Source organism: Macaca mulatta, chromosome 12 (assembly GCF_049350105.2).
Source record: "Macaca mulatta isolate MMU2019108-1 chromosome 12, T2T-MMU8v2.0, whole genome shotgun sequence".
Classification (NCBI taxonomy): Eukaryota; Metazoa; Chordata; class Mammalia; order Primates; family Cercopithecidae; genus Macaca; species Macaca mulatta.
This window is the reverse complement of record NC_133417.1, coordinates 106,702,615-106,724,657: the sequence shown is the minus strand read 5'-3', so window position 1 is coordinate 106,724,657 and position 22,043 is coordinate 106,702,615. Positions and strand designations below refer to the sequence as shown.

Here is a 22,043-nt window from a genome sequence, read left to right as displayed (position 1 = left end):
TGTCTTTCGACAATGTCAGGCTTTTATTAATGCTATTTCAATCATGAAAGCCACAAGCTACATGGAGTTCCCAAGGAGCCAGTTCTCCTTAGTACCTCCCGTTCACTTGGCATGCCACGGGCACACAGGCTCAGGCCACTCCACAAGTCAGTCCATATTGCAAACATACCTAATAGTACACTTAATATGTAAACATTACATTCTACAACAAAGTAACATTTAATATCAAGAGGAAAAAGAAATAGGAGAAAAGGTTAACGAACTGGCCTATGGGGAGCAAAGAAGACAAAAGGAGCCCTGGTCTGGGCTGGGCAGTCCATCAGTTTTGCAAGGAGGAGTCTGAGGTTGCAGAACCTTCAGTGGCAGAAGTGAAGTTCTTATCACAAGTGGCTGTAAGATGGTGTCAGTTAAGATGGCTGTTTCGAGCTGCTGAAAGCCTAATCTTTTATAGTCACAGAGTCCTCTGCTGAAAACAGATAGTGGAAGAGTGTGCTTGTTTCTGTCCTTATCTGATTGAACGTAGTCTTTATTTTTTTATTTGTGCATTAAACAAAACATCTTATCCTTATTGGCAAAGTGCCCTATAAAATATAAAATGGAGTCTTTTTCTAAGATGGAGTTAGTTATGTCAAGGATGCTCAATACACCCTCAAAAACAATGTAGGCATGGCAGTTCCTTTAAGACTTTCAAAAAGGTGAACTGTAACTTAGCAGAACATTTTTGTCTACAACATAATATAAATACATTTATTTCTGTTACTTGAACTTGGAATTTTTATTTTCTTCTTTTGGACATTCCTTATGTTTGTACTTTGGCTATTAGGTTCATATGTGCATTTGAAATATTACCTGATTTGTGGTTTAGATCAGTGGTCCCCAACCTTTTTGGCACCAGGGATGATTTTTGTGGAAGCAAAATTTTCCACAGACCAGCGTGGGGAGGGTGGGTCGAGATGGTTCAAGTGCATTACATTTATTGTGTACTTTATTTCTATTATTATTACATTGTAATATATAGTGAAATAACTATACAACTAACTCACCAGAACGTAGAATCAGTGGGAGCCCTGAGCTTGGTTTCCTGCAACTAGACAGTCCCATCTGGGGATGATGGGAGGCAATGACAGATCATCAGGCATTAGATTCTCCTAAGGAGCTCGCAACCTAGATCCCTTGCATGCACAGTTCACAATAGGGTTCGTGCTCCTGTGAGAATCTAATGCCCCCACTGATCTGGCAGGGGGTGAAGCTCAGGCGGTAATGTGAGTGATGGGAAATGGCTGTAAATACAGATGAAGCTTTGCTCGCTTGCCCACCACTCATTTCCTGCTGTGCAGCCAGTTCCTAATGGGCCATGGACCAGTACCACTCCATAGTCTAGGGGTTGGGGACCCTTGGTTTAGATAATATACAGGGAAATACATGAGTAATTCTATATTTAAAATCTTTTATTTTATTTTTTCTAGAAAGGGTGCTTCATTGAAGAAGTCCAAGTGTTGCATAGAAACGTAGTAAGGACTTTCCTGAAACTTCTTAAGTTTTATGTGCATGTAATATTTTCTTAACATTTCATGTAACTTTACTCTGATATTATTTGTAGCCTACATGTTTTTTCTTCTTTTAGTTACTGTACCAGTCATGGTTTGAAATAGTAGAAATGTATGAAATAGGAAGTACAATATTTACTAACAAAAATCTCCTCTTCCTCCTCCTCCTCTTTTTTTTTTTTGGCTAAATGGTGATAAAGAAAATTAGAAATCATTGGGTAAGAGAGTAGAATGCCTCTGGCCACTGCCTTGACTGCATAGCCTCAGGAGCCTCACTTGCTAAATTGAGGAAGTATTATTTTTTTCTCTGGGGAGTTTCTAAAGAGTTGTTTACAGTTCTTAATTTAATTTCTTTTTAAGTCCTTAAAATTAGTAGTTAGATTAATTGATCTTTCTATTCAGAGAGACTTTTGCTGCCAGTGGCCAAAACAGGGGCCAGGAACATAAAAAACAGAATGATGGACACTTGACTTTATTACCTCTCATGCCCTCCTTTATTTCACATATAAGCAACCTGGGTTTCAGAGAAGTGAAATCACTTGTCTAAATCAAAATTTTATCTGAAACTGGGACTGGAGGTAAGAGGAGTGTTAGTAAATATTTAAAAATATACATGCATGAATGTATATTTATTCATATACATGTATGAATCTACATGTATATATATGTGTGTCAGTGTCTCATTGTAATCCTAGTAACAATTAGAAGTTGATATTTTCCATATTTTAATTATATAATACTACTTAACTTTAACATAAAAGGTTTTAACATTTTAGGAACTCAAATTCTTCTGTAGGAGTTCCTTGTGTAAATGCTTTTTTAAAAGTCGGGAGGTTCATACTTTGGCTTTTCTAACTTACAGATCTGTAAAGTAAAAATATCACTTTTTGTCACTTCTCCATTAAAATATCATCCTGATCAAACAATAAAATTTACCACATGTTTAGTTTGTCTGCAGGCTGGAGGTGGAATTTATGTTCTCCTATGGAAACTTTGGTTATGGATTTTCACATCAGGTTAGTTCCCCGCTTTTAAAAGATTATTCTGTTGTAACTCTTCAGTCAAATTATCCTCTTCTGAGGCTCTATTTCAGTTTGATCAATTATTTAAAATAAATATTTTTAAAAGATGCTTCTTTACCTCCCGATCTTGGGGTATGTGGGCTTTTCTTCAGCCTAAAGAAAGATGAGACTTTACTATGATTTGTTTATACATTTTAAAGCAATGATATTTTATTCGACATGTCTTTATTATAAAACTTGATTTTAAGCTAGGCGTGGTGGCTCACACCCATAATCCCAACACTTTGGGAGGCCACGCTGGGTGAATCACCTGAGGCTGGGAGTTCGAGACCAGCCTTTCCAACACAGCGAAACCCCATCTCTACTAAAAATACAAAAATTAGCCGGGCATGGTGGCAGGCACCTGTAATCCCAGCTACTCGGGAGACTGGAGCAGGAGAATCGCTTGAACCTGGGAGACGGGAGTTGTAGTGAGCCGAGATCGTACCACAGCACTCCAACCTGGGCGATAGAGTGAAACTCTGTCTCAAAAAAATAAAATAAAACTTGCTTTTATTTGTGTGTACACATACATATTGATGTAATTTAAGGCACCAGTATTCAAGAAATCAGTGTCGATTTCTGCATCTAAAAATAGTTATTAAAAATTGAGTAATTGCCTGGCCTGGTGGCTCACACCTGTAATCCTAGCTATTCTGGAGGCTGAAGCAGGAGGATCACATGAGTCAGCCTGGGCAACGCAGTGAGATCCTGCTCTGGGAAAACAAAATGGAGTAATTGATCTAATTCAGATAATATTTTGTACTCATACGGTCCTTTCCTCCACAGTTATTTCAACATCTGATGTTATTTGAACTCTCCTTGATTCATCAAGAGAGTAATAAACCCAAAGAAGATCTCTTCCTAGTTTTGACTTCCTCCTTTAAATTCACTACCATAGGTCCACATTGCCACAAATACTTTTATGTGCTAACCTATATCCTTTTCTTTCATTATGTCCTTAGGCCAGATTCCTAGAAAGGAAATTCTTGTCCAGAACAATGACCTTTTCAAGGAATTGTTCCAGAAAAGTTGTACCAATATATACTGTCATCAAATATTGAAAGAACTCTTAATATTCCTGGATGTCATCAGTTTTATGGTATTCAAAAATGCAGTCCTGTTAGTGCTGCTGTTGTGTAGGGGAAATGACCTTTATTTGCATATCATTTTTCACTTTCAGTTTTTCCTTTTTAAAGTTTTGGGTCTTTTTTTTTTTTTTTTTTTTTTTTTGAGACGGAGTCTCACTCTGTCGCCCGGGCTGGAGTGCAGTGGCTTGATCTCAGCTCACTGCAAGCTCCGCCTCCCGCGTTTACGCCATTCTCCTGTCTCAGCCTCCCGAGTAGCTGGGACTACAGGCGCCCGCCACCTCGCCCAGCTAGTTTTTGTTTTTGTATTTTTTAGTAGAGACGGGGTTTCACCGTGTTAGCCAGGATGGTCTCGATCTCCTGACCTCGTGATCCGCCCGTCTCGGCCTTCCAAAGTGCTGGGATTACAGGCTTGAGCCACCGTGCCCGGCCTTTGGGTCTTTTTAAATTAGGAATTGAGAGTGAAGATATCAGCCTTATTAAACAAGTCTACCACTATGTTAACTGAGAAGTCTCTGTAATATGTTTTAAAATCTTGCCTATATTATAATGATGTTTAATACATTTTGAATCAGAATATACAGATGAAAGCCACAAGGAACAAGCTTTTTTTCCCTTCTTTGCTTTGATTTTTTACTTTTTCTTCTGTTATTTTAAAAATTTCTTATCATAATTAGGCCTTATAGGGACCCCTAATTGTTTACTCCTTTTGTGACAGTTATAGCACATGAGCACCAACTCCAGAGGTAGGTTTTGTGTCTGAACATAAGTATAATATGTAGTAATAGTCATTTTTAAGGAGAGTTATTCTTTTCAGATAAAACTGGGCAAGTATTATTTTATGTAGGTGGAATCTACTAAAAACCAGGAACAAAGGAATTGTATGGAAAAAAATGGGATATATAATAAAAGTTCAAAATAAAAACTTGATTTTATATCTATGAACTTTTCAGTGATATGGTCCCCTACTTAACCTATCGTGATACTGTAAACAGGGCACTACACTGGGGGCAGACAAAGCTACATTCAAGTCCTGACTTTTGCCTATTGTGTAGCCTTGAACAAATTACTGATCTTCAGTATCATCTGTAGAATATGCTTAGTTACTTACCGTATAGGTTTATTGAGATAGTTAAATAAGATTAAAAGTATAATAAAATGCTTGGCAAATATTTAGTACCTAATAAATGTTAATTTTTTCTTTCCTCTCTTAATTCCTTATTTCCTTACATGTCTCATTTAAGGCCTATTTCATAGTCCTGGGTTATTCATAGCATTATGGTATTAATATGGTGTGATATTACAATTAGTGAGTTTTAATTGTAACTAAGCAGTGCTAAAATACACTTACATTTTTTTTTCAGTTAAAACCTCTTCAGAAAATTACTGAACCATCCATGTTTATGAATCCTACACCACCTCCAGAAAGAACAGATCCCGTGACGTAAGTGTTTTAAGTCTCGTTAATATGGTCAGATCATGTGACATTTAAAACAATTTTAATCCGTTTGGTGGAGCATTTTGGTGGAGTTCTTTTAAGAAGTCCCCAGGACATGGCCAAGATGGGGCAGACTCTGAGGTGCAGAGAGTAGTGAATTGTTTTGCTTAATAACAGGGAGAAATTTTTAATTTCTGAGTATAGCCCTGGATAGAGGAGTTGAGGATGTGTGGAGATAAAAGAAGAGAAGGAGTGCCAAGTTCATGGCTGAAGGAGGGAAGGAGTAGCTTAATAAGGAAAGCAGGCTAAGCAGATACCCCTTTTGGGAAAAGAGGTGAGAGACTTAACATCAGACTGTCTGATAGTTATCAATTTTCTGCCCTGCAGTATAGTAATGTTACCCTTACCTCCACACCACTCCAACTGCTATAAAATCATCTGTAAAAAGTCTATGGTAAAAAAAAAGTCATTAGCAAACCAAAAGTAACTTAAAATATAGTATACTAATCAATCTTGAAATTTCAACAATAAAAATAGATTATAGAAAAATAAGCACCTGAGAAAGAGATTTAATCTATAGTGTTATCCAAGAATAAGAAATGGAAAAAAGCTGAAATGGGATTGAGGGAATTAGGTATTGCATGGGAAATCGTGTTCTGAAGTGCTTATTTTCCTATAGTCTCACCAACACTGGATATTATCATTAAAATTCTCTATCTATTTGATATTGGTGATTTGTTGAAATAGTAAAGCTGAATTTTTTCTTATGTTTATTTATTTTTCTTCTTCATACATTGATTAAATAAACATTTATTGAATGTCTGCTATATCCCCAAGTCATGGCAGATACAAAGACATGTGAGGCCTTCTCCTTGCCCTTGATGCAAAGTAACATAAAAAATAATTACTATGATGATGCAAATGGAATAAAAGCCCTTCAAGAACCAAAAAAGAACTGTGAGACAGCCAAGGAGCTTCTAATTCTTGTTAGGGAAGTTGGAGAGGAAAGAATGATTAAATAAGGCTCCACAAAAGAAAGTGCTTAGAGTGAGACTTGTTAAAGTGGTAGTAGTGCATCTGGCTGATTTTGGAGGAGTGAGGGGACACATTCTCTTGATAGGGCACATAAATAAAAGCGGGGAGCCATAAGAGGCTCTATTATGTTGGAGAACAGTCTTCAGTTGAGAGTGGCTAAGAGATTAGGAGCAAGGAGGAGAGCAACGAGGGATGAGCTAGAGTAATTGGCAGGGGCAAGACACAGTGATTGAGAGTTCAGGCCCTAGAGCCAGACTGCATGGGCTCACATCCTATACGACCTTGGGCAAGTTACTTAGGCTCTTTATGCTTCATTTGTTGAATGGGATAAAAATTAAAACTACCCAATTGAGTTACTATGATGATTAAATAAGTTACATGTAAAGTACTTAGAACATGGTAGCAAATAGCAAAATGCCTAATTAGTTGTTACCTATTTATAAAATTAATAAATATTTTTCATTACCATCATCATCATTGTAGGTTTATGCTTCTCAAATGTGAGCAAATTTTACTCCTTTGGGTCCTCGGGAATATATTCCATATATATTCTAAAAGAACTATTTGAGTTTTTGAATTTATACAGACAGAAATCTGGAGAACATGTATAGGGATGGATATTAAGGGCAGGGGATGATGGTGGAAGGAAAATAAAGTTGGATCAGGCTGAGTTTATTGACATGGACTTACTAAACAGAGATTATTTTTATTTATTTACTTTTTGGAGACAGGGTCTTGTTCTGTTGCCCAGGCAACAGATCACAGTTCATTGTAGCCTTGACTTCTTGAGGCTCAATCAATCCTCCCTCTTCAGCCTCCCAAGTAGCTCCCAAACGTGTTACCACATTTGACTAATTTTTGTATTTTTTGTAGAGACAGGGTTTTTCTGTGTTGCCCAGGCTGGTCACGAACTCCTGCGCTCAAGCGATCCACCCACTTCAGACTCGGAAAGTGTTGGGATTGCAGGTGTGAGCCACTGCAGCTGGCCTAAGCAGAGATTTTTGCATTTAATGCTGCAGCTTGGGGAGTTAGAAAGGGCTCTCATAGCTTGTTTAGTTGAATGACTGAAAAAGGAACCAAAAGATGGCTCACAGTGAATTAGTTAGAAATGCTCGATTAATGTAGAGGAAGGGTTTTAGAGGTTCAGAGAAATTATGTTAGAGTGGACTTGCCATTTAAGATCGACTCACCCATCATGGGAGGGTCCAAAAGACACACGTTTTACCATGACTATGGGAAATGAGTTTGTGAAGGGTACCCTGGCATCCTTAAAGAGCTCTGTGATTGCTCTTCCCTCTGGGCTAGACTTTATAGTGGCACCTGCAGTCACTGAATTGGGAAACTTAAATGCAATGGGAGTAATTGGGTCCCAGGGTGGCAGGAACCAAGTGAAGATACTCAACTGCCAAAGGCAAGGTGGGTATGGTTACCATAATGGACAGTAGAATCAAGTAAGTAATAAGAATGGTCTTAGTAGTGCAGACCTATGGTGTTGGCTATCTGATCCTGTGTTCCTAGACATGAATAGATAGGAAGCCTACTGAATTCTAACCTGATCCGTATAAGCAGAAAAGTTCTAGGTTGAGGGAACAAAAGTCTAATCTGCATCATAAAAACAGAATCATGACCTCTCAATCAATTCCCAGACTTGATCTACTTTACAGACTCAGAACTCCTTTAATGAGAGGGAGGTTGGGTCACCTCAAGAAAGGACCCTAGTATACTTCCAAAAATGTATGCCGTTAGTATTTCTCCCAGTCTTCCCCAAAGGGACCTGTGGCCTTTTATCATGGTAATTGTGCACTAGGGAGAAGGGAACAATCAGGGCTTTTGGGGACTACTAGACACTGTCTCTGAACTAACACTAATTCCGGAAGACTCTGAATGTAACTGTGGTACAGCAGTAAGGACTTATGGAGCTCAAGTGATCAATAGAGTTTTGGCTAAGGTCCATCTCACAGTTGGCTCTGTGAGTCCCTGAATATATCCAGTGGTATTTCCCTGGTTCTAGAATGCATAATTGGAATAGATATTCTCAGTAACTGGCAGAATCATTGGTTTTCTGATCTATTGATTGAAGGCTATTATGTTGGGAAAGGCCAAGAAGAAGCCATAGAACTCCCTCCATCTATGAAAGTAGTAAACCGAAAGCAATACTGCATGGAGGAATTGCAGAGATTAGTGTCACCATCAAGGACCTGAAAAACACAGGAATGGTGATTTCCACCACATCTCCATTTAACTCCCATGTTTGACCTGTGAAGAAGACAGATGAAGAAGACGGTGGATTCTTGTGAGCTTAGCCAAGTGACAACTTCAATTGCAACTGCTATACCAGATGTAGTTTCATTGTTTGAGAAAATTAACATATCCCCTGGTATCTGGAGTGCAGCCACAGATCTGGCAAATGCTTATTTCTCCATGCCTGTTAATAAAGACCAGCAGGAGCAGTTTGCTTTTGGCTGGCAAGGTGAGCAATACACCTTCACTGTCCTAACTTAGGAGTATATCAGCTCTCTAGCCCTACATTACAATTTAGTTTCCAGGGATCTTGATTGCCTTTTTCTTCCACAAAATAGCAGACTGGTCCATTTTATTGATGACGTGCTGATTGGACCCGGTGAGCAAGAAGTAGCAACTACTCTAGACTTATTGATAAGACATCTTTGTGTCAGAGAGTGGGAAATAAATATGACAAAAATTCAAGGGCCTTCTGCCTCAGTGAAATTTCTAGGGGTCCATGGTATGGGTGGTGATATCCTGTACACAGTGAAGGATGGGTTTTTGCATCTGGCTTCTCCTACAACAAAAAAGAGATACAACACCTGGAGAAATAACCACAGGTGGGCCTCTTTGGATTTTGGAGGTAATCTGTTCCTCCTTTGGGTGTGTTATTCTGAACCACTTACTGGATGACTCAAAAAGCTGCTAGTTTTGAGTGGGACCCAGAACAAGAGAAGGCTCTGCAACAGGTCCAAGCTGCCATGCAAGCTGCTCTGCCATTTGGATCATATCATGCAACAGATCTAATGACATGTTAGTGGCAGCCATAGGTACCTAGCTGTTGGTCAAAAATTGTTCTGAGAGAAGGGTGTTTTTGATGAGATTCACTTTTAAACTGGCACACTGAGGAAAGCAGGTTGCTCTCCCTAGTGTGGGTGGGCCTCATCCAATAAGTTGAATGAAACAAAAAGATTGACTCACCCTGGGGTAAGAGAGAATTCCTCCTGCCTGACTATCTTTGAACTGGAACATTAACTTTTCCCTGCCCTTGGACTCAAAGTGAAACATCAGCTCTTCTGGATCGGATCTCCAGCCTACCAGCCTTTGGACTGGAACTACACTATTGGCTCTCCTGATTCTCAGGCCTTTGAATTCAGTCTAAAATTATACCTTTGGCTCTCCTGGGTCTCCAGCTTGCTGATTTACTTTGTAGATCTTGGGACTTACCAGCCTCCATAATCACATGAGCCAATTGCTTATCATAAATATATTTATGTATATATACATCCTATTGGTTCTATTTTTATGGACAATCCTGACTAATATAATGGAACGGAGGAACAAACTAATTTGTAAAGTATTTAGAATGTTTAGCTATATCTCCTGTAATTAGGAAGTGACTGATTGGAGATGGAAGATGACAGAAGGGGAAAGGAGGAAAAAAGATGTTCACATTTAGGGACCATTGGCTATACATTTGGTGCTGTTATTTCCTGAACCAGGGAACACTTAGGAAAGAGCGTATCTGGAGAAGGGGAAAATGGTGAGTTCTATTTTGGACATGCTGAGTTTAAGGTGCTTACTACTATGCATAGTATAGAATACAGTTTAAGAATCTAAACTTTATTGTCAAAGAGACTGTGTTCAAATGTTAGCTTTGCCACTTACCAGCTGTGAGACCTTGGGAGGAGTTGTTTAATCTCTCTAATACTAGCTTTTTTATATATAAAATAGGATCTAATAATTCTCAGCTGATGGGCTTGCTGTGAAAAGTGAATGAGGTAATATACATAGCCATATGAACATTGCACCTAGCACAAAATGCATTCCAAAAAATAAATAGATTTTAAAAATAAATATTAAACTAGTTCAACTATTGCGGAAGACAGTGTAGCGATTCCTCAAGGATCTAGAACTAGAAATACCATTTGACCCAGCCATCCAATTACTGGGTATATACCCAAAGGATTATAAATCATGCTGCTATAAAGACACATGCACATGTATGTTTATTGTGGCACTATTCACAATAGCAAAGACTTGGAACCAACCCAGATGTGCATCAATGATAGACTGGATTAAGAAAATGTGGCACATATACACCATGGAATACTATGCAGCCATAAAAAAGGATGAGTTCCTGTCCTTTGTAGGGACATGGATGAAGCTGGAAACCATCATTCTGAGCAAACTATTACAAGGACAGAAAACCAAACACCGCATGTTCTCACTCATAGGTGGGAACTGAACAATGAGAACACTTGGGCACAGGATGGGGAACATCACACACCAGGGCCTGTTGTGGGGTAGGGGGAGGGGGGAGGGATAGCATTAGGAGAAATACCTAATGTAAATGACGAGTTAATGGGTGCAGCACACCAGCATGACACTTGTATACATATGTAACAAACCTGCACATTGTGCACATGTACCCTAGAACTTAAAGTATAATTAAAAAAAAGAAATTAAAAAAAAAAGAGATAGAAATTTGGGTCTAAAGATTTGGAGAGATGTCTGGGCTCAGATACTTTGTACTTCTCATTAGAACTTCAGGCCCTTCTGTCCTTTTCCATCCCTGCTGCCTATGGTCTGAGTTTAGTAGTAAGGATAATCAGGAGAGCGCTTACTCTGGCTCTTGGCTTTTTTCCTAGCTCTGGCCTTCGATGGCCCAAGGTGGCTAGGTGAGCTAAAAGTGTAAAAGATGGAAGGGTTCAAAAGTAATAGCCGCCACTGATTTTGGAAGTGGACTTTTGTATAATTTCAATATTTCACTTTATTATTATTTTGCAGAAAAGTTATTACACCACAGACAGTAGAATATCCAGCATTCTTATCCCCAGACCTGAATGTTACTGTTGGGACTCCAGCTGTGCAATCCTCCGACCAGACATCTTCTGTAGTGCGACTTGAAAAACTGCAGCAACAACCCCGGGAAAGGTAAAAAAAAAAAAAAAAAAAAAATTCAAAAGAGCTCAAAATTTTCATCTTAGGTGTTATTTGTATAATACATTAATTTCTCCCTTTGAGACATAGGCTTGCTGTAGGCTCAGAAACTTTCATTATGGTGCTATTGTTTCATTGATTCAGAGATTATTTCTGATTTTTACTTGTCAATTTAGGTATCTTGTTTGAAAAAGTGTTATGCCAGATAAAGAGGTGAAAACTCCCTTTATTTTTATGTTTTGAAGCAGAGTCTCACTCTGTCACCCAGCTTGGCCCAGATTGGAGTGTTGGAGTGTAGTGGCATGATTATGCTCACTGCAGCCCCGAACTCCTGGGCTCAAGCAATCTTCCTGCCTCAGCCTCCCGAGAAGCAGGGACTACAGACACATCACACTACCACCACGCCTGGCTATTTTTTTTTTTTTTGAGGTGAGGTCTTGCTATGTTGACCAGTCTGGTCTGGAACTCCTGGCCTCAAGTGATCCTCCAGTCTCAGCCTCCCAAAGTGCTGGGATTACATTGTGCCTAGCTGAGGTGAAAACTCATTTATGAGGGATAAAGCATAATTCTTGCTGTCTTCTCATTTACCAACATATTTCGTAGGTCTCGTGCTTTTTTTTTTTTTCTGTATTTCTTGTCCTTTTTTTGCTATGCTTCAGTCTAGGTATTTTCTTCTGAGTTATATTCTAGTTCACAAGCTCTTGTTTCTATTCTGCCATTAAGTCAATTGAATTCTTAATTTCAGTTATTTTATTTCTCAACTATGGAATTTCCCTTCATTTTTATAGTTTCTATTTATCTGCCAAAATCCACAGCCTTGTCTTTTAATTCTTTGGACATATTTATTATTGTCTTGGTCAGCTCAGGCTGCTATAACAAATGCCACAGATTGAATGGTTTAAACAACAGACTTTTATTTATTTCAGTTCTGGAGGCTGGGACGTCCAAGATCAAGGTGCCAGCTGATTTGATCCCTGCTGAGGGCCCTCTTGTTGGTTTGCAAATGGCCTTCTGTTTACCATATCCTCACACTGTGGAGGGAGATCATCTCTCTCGTCTCTCACCGTAATAGTACAAATCCCATTCATGAGGGCTCTTCCCTCATGACCCAATTACCTCCCAAAGGCGCTACCTCCAATTAGTATCACATAAGGGATTAGGATTTCAACATATGAATTTTGGGGTATGTACACTTTTCAGTTTATAGCAATCATTGCTATTTTAAAATCTGAGTCTGACCATTTCATTATCTGGATCTTCTGGGAGTCTATTTAAATTATTGGGGTTTTCTCTTAGTTTTCAGTCAGTTCTTACATTCTCACATGCCTAGTTGTTTTGATTGAGTGCCAGACATTGTATTTGAAAATTTATAGAACTGTTTTGAGGATCTTAATTTTAATTACATATTCCTACAAAGAAGGTATACATTTGTATCTGGCAACCGGTTGGGCTAGGAGCACTAACAATCCCAGATCACTTTAATTCAATTAAGACTGAAATTGAAATGATTTGAAGCTGGGCTTTAGTTCCTGTGAGGGGGGTTAGTCTCTTTGTGGTTTATTCTTACTCCTAGTGTCAGGACTGGGACTAGTGTGAGGCACATGAGGCAACTAGGTCATAACATTTAAAGAGACAGTCATTTTCTTAAAGCCTTTTGGGGTCCCAACTGGGTGTTTACCAGGACTTCTCATCCCAACAAGCCCGGGACTCTGGTTTTTGTTCTGACATCCTTATGTCTCTATCTCAAAGCCCTGCTCAGCTTTTTAACTTCTTGGCCATCTCAAGGCATAAATGCCTTGAAGGAAAAATGGCACCAAATGATGGGCTCCATGTCTCTGGACTTCCTTTCTGTCTGGAATCTTTGGTATGCAAATCCTTGCTGTCTTTATAACTCAGTGATTCTTTCCAACACAATTTAGACAATGTTTTGTCCAGAATTTATAGTTGTGTGGTGAGATGAATGGTCTGAAATAACCTAGTTCAGAATCACAGTGATCACTTTAAAGATCATAGTATCTTTTCTGAAAGAACTTAGAGTATAATGAGTAGAGACATAACAAAGCAAAACAAATAAATTATAAATTAAGAAATAAACTATGAAGGTATCGAAAAGATGGTAGAAAATAAAGGAGGTGACTGATTTTTATAAGAATTGTTAGAGAAGGGGTTGGGCGCGGTGGCTCACGCCTGTAATCCCAGTACTTTGGGAGGTCAAGACGGGTGGATCACAAGGTCAGGAGATCGAGACCCATCCTAGCTAACATGGTGAAACCCCATCTCTACTAAAAATACAAAACATTAGTCGGGCGTGGTGGCACACACCTGTAGTCCCAGCTACTTGGAAGGCTGAGGAAGGAGAATCACTTGAACCCAGGAGGCAGAGGTTTCAGTGAGCAGAAATCGTGCCACTGCATTCCAGCCTGGGAGACAGTGCGAGACTCCATCTCAAAAAAAAAAAAAAAAAAATTAGAGAAGATATTTGAGGTAACATTAAAGGAAAGGAGTCAGCATACCAAAGATCCAGGGGTAGAGAATTACTGTATGAATATGTATGAAAGCTCTAAGATAAGAAGAGATTATGCCTAGAAAAAGATGGCAGCCATTGAAATGAAGCAAAAAGCAAGGGGGAACGCGGCTTAAGACAAGATAGGTGGAGACCAGATTATTCAGAGCCTTATAGACCATAATTTGAATTTTATTCTAAGAAAAATAAGAAGCCAATGTAGGTGTTTTATATTATTTTCCTTCCTTCCTTCCTTCCTTCCTTCCTTCCTTCCTTCCTTCCTTCCTTCCTTCCTTCCTTCCTTCCTTCCTTCCTTCCTTTTTTTGAGATGGAGTCTCACTCTGTCACCCAGGCTGGAGTGCAGTGGTGTGATCTTGGCTCACTGCAACCTTTGCCTCCTGAGTTCAAGAAATTCTCCTGCCTCAGCCTCCTGAGTAGCTGGGACTACAGGTGTGTGCCACCAAGCCCGGCTAATTTTTTTGTACTTTTAGTAGAGATGAGGTTTCATCATGTTGGTCAGGCTGGTCTCGAACTTCTGACCTCAAATGATCCACCCGCCTCGACCTCCCAAAGTGCTGGGATTACAGGCGTGAGTCACCGTGCCCAGCCTATATTATCTTTTAAATATAATATTTGATCCAAAATAATAATCCATAATACTAATGTAAATTATGTATAAAATAATATAATGATACCAACCAGTACTCAACCTAACCTAAAATCTAAAACATTATGGATAATTTGTATCTACTTATGGGCTTCTCTTCTATTTCATCCTCCTGCCTATTTCCCAGAAGTTAACTACTTCAATGAGTTTTTATTGTTTGCCTTTTGAAAATTAAGTTTTTTTTAAAAATCATATATGTAGGATGCTTAAATAATACATTATTTGATTTTGCTTACATCACCCACTGTTATGTTTCTAAGACTCATCTATGCTGTTTCATGGCATTCCATTTGGTGAATATACTGCAATTTTCATTTGTTTACTAATGATCATTAGGTGTATTCTCTCTTTATTGCTGCATAACAAATTGTCACAAACTTAGTTGTTTAAAATAGTATCTATTTATTTTCTCACAGTAAGTCAGAAGTCTGGGCAGAGTGTAACTGAATTCACGAGGCTGGCAGGGCGTGGTGTGTCATGCCTCTAATTCCAGCACTTTGGGAGGCCAAGGCAGGCCGATCATGACGTCAGGTGTTTGAGACCAACCTGGCCAACATGGTGAAAACCTGTCTCTACTAAAAATTCAAAAATTAGCCAGGCGTGGTGGCGGGCACCTGTAATCCCAGCTACTCAGGAGCCTGAGGCAGGAGAATCGTTGGAACCTGGGAGGCGGAGGTTGCAGTGAGCTGAGATCACGTCACTGCACTCCAGCCTGGGTGACAGAGCAAAACTCCATCTCAAAAAAAAAAAAAGAGAGAGAGATTTCACAAGGCTGAAATACAGGTGTTGGCCAGCGCATTCTTATTTAGAGGGGTTCTCTTCCAAGTTTGTTCAGGTTGTTTGAAGAATTCAGTTTCTCGTGATTATAGGAGCTTCTCTTCTGGAACTCCCATAATGTGATAATTTGTTTCTTTAACCGTGTCCTGTAAGTCCTGTAGCCTTTCTTCACTCTCTTCTTTTTCATCTGCCTGTATTATTTCAATAGTCCTGCCTTTAAGTTAAGAAATTATTTCTTCTCTGTGGTCTGGTCTCAATTGTACATTTCATTATTTTTTTCCTTTTCTTTTTCTTGCTCTGTTGCCCAGACTCGAGTGTAGTGGCACTATCTCGGCTCACTACAATCTCCACCTCCTGGGTTCAAGCAGTTCTCATGCCTCAGCCTCTGAGTAGCTGGAATTACAGACGTGAGCCACCAAGCCTAATTTTTGTATTTTTAGTAGAGACAGGGTTTCACCTTATTGGCCAGCGTGGTCTTGAACTCCTGATCTCAAGTGATCTACTCACTTTGGCCTCCCGAAGTGCTGAGATTACAGGTGTGAGCCACTGTACATGGTCCACAATTTTACATTTTATTCCAGTCATCGAATTCTTCAGCTCTAGGATATCCATTTGGTTCTTTTTATATCTGTATATTTGTTGAAATTCTCATTTAAATCATGAATTGTTTTCCTGATTTAATTGTCTATCTGTATTCTCTTATATCTGAGTTTCCTTAAGATCATTATTTTGAATTTTTTTCTGACATTTCATGTATTTCCTTATGATCGGGGTCTGTTGGTGGAGAATTATTGTTTTTATTGAAGGTGACGTTTCCTTGCTTTTTCCTAACTCGTGTGTCCCTACATTGATTTCTGTGTATCTGATGGAAAAGTCACCTCTTTCAATCGTATGTAGTAGATTTCCCAGGGAAATATTTGTATGAATATTGTATGACATCTTGGGATATCAGATTGGTGGGGCACATTGGCCCAGTTCTAGGTGGATCCAGTAGTTTAGTCTTCATATAGTTTTTCAGCTATAATCTATAGTAGTGGTATTTGCAAGTTTCTCAGTAGCCTAGGCTGAGAGAGTCTATAGAGATGGTGGTGTGACTTTGTCAGGGATGGTCTCACTGGGCTGTTTCTTAAATGGGTGGCATGTAGTGGCTTGTCTGGCCTAGGAATATTCCTGCCCAGAGCAACTCGTGGGGCTGTTTCTTAGGCCTCAGATGTGGGCACACAGCTCTTCAGCTGGCCTGGAATCCTGTCTGCTAGGGGCAGCCTTTAGGGATATTTCTTGGGCCTGAGATGTGGGTGCACAGCTGCTTTGCTGGCCTGGTGATGTTTTTGCTGGGAGCTGCCCACAGGGCCATTTCACAGGTCTGGTATTCAGGTGCAAAGCTGCTCAGGGGCGTGGCCACTGGAGGTAGCCTGAGGAGCTGTTTCTCAGGTCCTGAACATGGGCTCTTGGCTGCTTGCCCAGCCTGGGGATATGCCTGTCAGGGGCAGCCTGCAGCATGGTTTCTCTGGCCCTGGAATTTAATCTGTTTTTAGGCCTAATGATGGAACAGCTTATGGATGTAATACCTCTTTGAATGAGATGAATTCATTCATCTCATTGAGAAAATTGATATGTCCATAAGTAGGGCTACTCGAATTATCAACTTCTAGTGGTCATAGATCTCCTGGTTTAAGGTCTGTTGTAGGGATTATATAAGAATCAAACTTCAGGTCTTCATAGTCTGTATATTTATACCTAAATATCATTGGTAGTCTATGGTTTTTCAAGTTAGAGAAGAGATACTCATTTTACTTATCATGTATAGGATTCATAAAGACAGTAAAGTAATTAGGATTAAAATAATAGTGAGTAAGATAATTAATACTGTTTCTACTTCTTAAGCATCTATTTTGTGTGGGTTAGTTTAGTTGTTAGTGTTAGTGAAATAACATAAAGGACTAAAGAGCTAATTAAGAAAATGGTTATTACAGTGTGATTGTGTAAGTGTAGTTCTTCTATAATAGATGATGCTGCATCTTGAAAGCCTGACTGGAATAGGTATACCACAATGATATAAAGAATTTTAACTTGTAAATTAACTTTGACAAAGTTATGTAACATTTTTACTAGTATCTTGCTTGTTGAAAAAGTCATAATGGTTATGAAGCTAGCCTGAAACTAGTTATAAGGGGTTTGACTCCTTGCTTTCTTATTTTTAGCTTCTATGTACGTGGGCTTTTTGATTGTATAATATGGTTATGGGTGGCCATGAAATCATTTGAGATTTTTAGATGAAAGTTCCACTACTGAGACTTCCCATTTTGAAGTGAAGCCTTCTCAGATTATGAAAATTATTAATATTACTGTTATTAATTAAATAAATGAGCCTATTGATGAAATGGTGTTTCATGTTGTATATACATTAGGGCAGTGACCTATAGTGGACCAGAAGTGTAAGGTCTTACACTTTAGTTTCTGAAAAAAATATTTAAAATATTATTTTGAACTCATAGATTTAAACATTTGATAGGCTGCAATCCATTGCAATCCATTGCAGGTTTTAATCTTTGTTAAAGTGTGTTGGTCTATTTTATGTGAAATTAATTTGTCTGAATTTTTTGCAGGAGAATTGGCTTAGAAAACTCTTCTAGCTTCACAGATTCACACCTCTGATGTTTTCATTTGGGGTGTGTGTGTGTGTGTGTGTGTGTGTGTGTGTGTGTGTGTGTGTAGTATAATGGAATGCTTTTTAAGATTTCCTGGGATCCTGTCCCGGAAGAGATACTTGGCTGGTCAGTTTTGAGCGTTCATAGTGGTTAGGCTGCTCCGGGCCTTTTAGATCTTACCATGAATCCCGAAATGAGAAAAACCCTCCCAGTTTCAACTGCTATTCTCAAATTGTCTCTGCACACTACCAGATTTTTGTACTAAAACGATATTTTATTTATAATGTTCACATCTATATTCATGAATGAGATTAGACTGTAATTTTTCTTTTTCATAATGTCTTTGTCAGGTTCTATTGTCAAGGCCATTATGTCCTCATGAAATGAATTGGGAAACATTCTCTGTCTTCCATTTAATCCTTGTTAATTATATCTTTAAATTATTCAAGCTTTTTGAAGTTTCTTAGATTAGAAGATATATCCTTTTTTTCACTTGCTTTATTGTGGAAGATATTGTATATGTATTGAATAATTATATATATATAAAATATATATAGTGTTATGGACTGAATGTATGTCCCCTCAAATTCATATGTTAAAATCCTAATCCCCAGTGTGATGTTATTTGGAGGCATTGCCTTTGGAAGATAATTAGGGTTAGATTCGGTCATGAGGGTAGGACTGTTATAACGATGGGATTAATGCCCTTATAAAAAGAGAAAGACACACAAGATCCATCTCTTTCCACCATGTGAGGATATAAGAAGGCCATCTGCAAACAAGGAAGACTACTTTCACCAGACACTGGATCTGCCAGCACCTTGATCTTGGACTTCCTGACCTCTAGAACTGTGAGAAATAAATGTCTATTGTTTGGGGGAGGGATAGCATTAGGAGAAATACCTAATGTAAATGATGGGTTGATGGGTGCAGCAAACCAACGTCACACATGTATACCTGTGTATCAAACCTGCACATTGTGCACAAGTACCCTAGAACTTAAAGTATATTTTTAAAAAGTCTGTTTAAGTCACCCAGTCTATTGTATTCTGTTATAGCAGCTCAAACTGACTAAGACTTGTGGTTTAAATACTAAGAGTAATATATATTGAATAATTTCTATAACATGTATATATAGCCTAAATAATGATAATAAGCCCATTGTGTACATATTTATGATTCAGGTTAATAAATACACCACCAGTAATATCAGAAATATGTTTTGTGTACCCTTCTGAGATTACATCCCTCTCCTTAACTGTCTCCAGGTAACTAGTACCTTGATTTTTGTTGTAATCATTCCCTTTCCTTTGACTGTATCCCTAGACAATATATTGTTGGTTTGTCTCTTTTAGAACATTTTATAAATGGATCACGTTGCATGTATTCTTCTGTGAATCATACCATATATATTCTTCTGTCACTTGCTTTTTTCATTCATAATTGATTTCTTTAGGCTGGAAAAGATGAAAAAAGAATATAGAAATCTGAATACATGGATAGACAAAGCTAACTATTTAGAAAGCATTCTAATGCCAAAATTGGAACATAAGGATTCTAAGGTAATTGACATAATACATTCTCCTATATATAGCTTTTAATGCTTTTTATTAAGAATGGGATTATGATAATTAAAAATGATGATCAATTTTTTTGTCCTTGATATAATAAAATACTTTCCATGGTTCAGGTACTTACCTGTTTTGATAATGTGCCATTCAATGAATATTTATTGATAATTTGTAAGGTTTAATAGTTATTGATAATTTATAAGGATATAATTCATATACCATACAAATGACCCATTTATAGAACTCAGTGACCTTTAGTATATTCACTGAGTTGTGTATCCATCACCACAGTGAATTTTAGAACATTTTTATCACCTGCAAAAGCAACCCCATACCCTTTAGCCAACACCTCCCAATTTTTCCACCCCCTCCACTAGCCCTAGGCAGCAATTAGTCAACTTTCTAACTCTATAGCTTTAGCCTATTCTAGATATTTCATATAAATAGAATCATACAATATGTTGTCCTTTGTGATTTGCCTCTTTTGCCTGCCATATTTTTAAGTTTCACCCCTGTTGTAGCATGTACCAGTACTTCATTTTTTTCTCTCTCCAGATAACATTCCATTATTTGGATATACCACATTTTGTTTATGCATTCATCAGCTGATAGGCATTTAGGTTGTTTCTATTTAAAAGCTATTATGAATAATGCTGCTATGAACATTTATGTGCAAGTTTATGTGTGAACAAATGTTTTCAATTCTCTTGGGTATATATAAAGGAGTGGAAGCAGGATTGTATAATTATGCCCTGTTTAGATTTACGAGGAGCTTCCAAACTGTTTTCCACTGCAGCTGCATTATCGTACATTCCAACCAGCAATGTATGAAGGATCAAAATCTTCATCTACCCTTTTTAACTTTTAAAAATTATTATTATATCCATCCTAGTGGGTTTGAAGTGGTATCTCATTGTGGGTTTGATTTGCATTTCTCTAATGACTAATGATGTGAACATCTTTTCGTGTGTTTACTGGACATTTGTATATCTTCCTCAGATAAAATTTATTCAAATCCTTTGCCAGTTTTAAAATTGAGTTATTTTTCTTTTTATTGTTAAGTTGTAAGAGTTCTTTGTATTTTCTGGACATTAAACCCTTATCAGAAATGTGAGTAAGGTTTAATATTTAGAAATACACTCTAACCTATACGTGTTGACTTGGAAATAAAGGATTCATAGCTCTCTCAATGGATGGATAAAACATTGACTATGATCACAGTCTAAAATGGTAGTTATAACATATTGGTATTTTCATGTTTTTTAATGCCTCTGTGATAAATGGGCAGAGTTGTGCTGCTTTTGGATAAACTGATTAGTATTTACCAATACACTATTCATATTTTGGAGACACTTTGGAGGACTTTTTATTAAAGGGACTAAGAACTTAGGGTTCTTGTTAAAAGATCATTTGTAATAAGATCATTTTTAATATTTTTTAAGTGCCCACTGATCACTTTACCTTATAATTCTCCTTGGAATTTTGTAAAGAGACACATCACTTTTAAGTTACAGGCCAAAATGTATTCTAATAAAAAAAGTAATCTGTTTCCTGGGGGTATCTTCTCATACCCCCTGAAGTTACAATATTATGTAATTTATCTTATAGTATTTATCTCCTACATCCATCATTCAAATACTCCGTCCATTCTTGGATACCCTTTCTTTGGAACATCAACTCCTAGTCAGAGTATGCGGCTCCTTAAAATACTGCTGTTTGAATTGCTTTTCTCACAAACCCATCTCCTTCTTGTCTTCTGTAAATTTGGGTGTGGAGGAAGGTGTATTGTATTAAAAGTGGTTATGAAGGAAGAGGAAAATGTTTTAGTTCTTCAAATATTTTCCCCAATATATTTTCTTTTTTTCTTTTCTTTTTTTTTTTTTTTTTTGCTTCTAGGAAACTAATGTGGATGAGGCATCTGAAAACCCGAAAAGTAATCAATCTAAAGAGAAGCTTGAAAATGTTGCAGAAGTAGGTAAGAAACTAATTTGAATTTTTTATTATTAAGATAATTGAAATCAAAGTGATCATATCACAAAAAGACAATTAGTAATATGCTTTAAGTAGATTTCTTTTTTGTTAGGAAATAAATATGCATTTCACTGGTTTCGGCATATGGTAGGTGTGATAATTTTAAAGAAAAGTGTTAGACCCTATTAAGAATATTAAAAAGTTTTAAGGCCCAGCACAGTGGCTCACGCCTGTAATCCCAGCACTTTGGGAGGCTGAGGCAGGTGGATCATGAGGTCAGGAGTTCAAGACCAGCCTGGCCAAGATGGTGAAACCCTGTCTCTACTGAAAATACAAAAAATTAGCCAGGCGTGGTGGCAGGCGCCTGTAATCCCAGCTGCTTGGGAGGCTGAGGCAGGAGAATCACTTGAACTCGGAGGGTGGAGGTTGCAGTAAGCCGAGATCTCGTCACGGCACTCCAGCCTGGGCAACAGAGTGAGACTCCATCTCAAAAAAAAAAAAAGGAAGTTTTAATGCTGCTTTATTTTATTTTTAAATATTATTATTATTATTATTATTATTATTGTTATTA

At 37.9% G+C, this 22,043-nt stretch overlaps 1 protein-coding gene across 1 annotated transcript in view; it reads left to right on the top strand.

Moving 5' to 3' along the window:
• LOC702140 (cation channel sperm-associated targeting subunit tau) overlaps positions 1 to 22,043 on the top strand; it is a 75,130-nt gene that overhangs the window by 42,725 nt on the left and 10,362 nt on the right. Inside the window, exons 6-11 of the mRNA XM_015110661.3 lie at positions 1,467 to 1,511; positions 2,495 to 2,563; positions 5,061 to 5,140; positions 11,183 to 11,329; positions 19,387 to 19,492; positions 21,398 to 21,476. Coding sequence (XP_014966147.3) covers positions 1,467 to 1,511; positions 2,495 to 2,563; positions 5,061 to 5,140; positions 11,183 to 11,329; positions 19,387 to 19,492; positions 21,398 to 21,476 — 526 coding nt within the window. The remainder of the gene's footprint in view (positions 1 to 1,466; positions 1,512 to 2,494; positions 2,564 to 5,060; positions 5,141 to 11,182; positions 11,330 to 19,386; positions 19,493 to 21,397; positions 21,477 to 22,043) is intronic.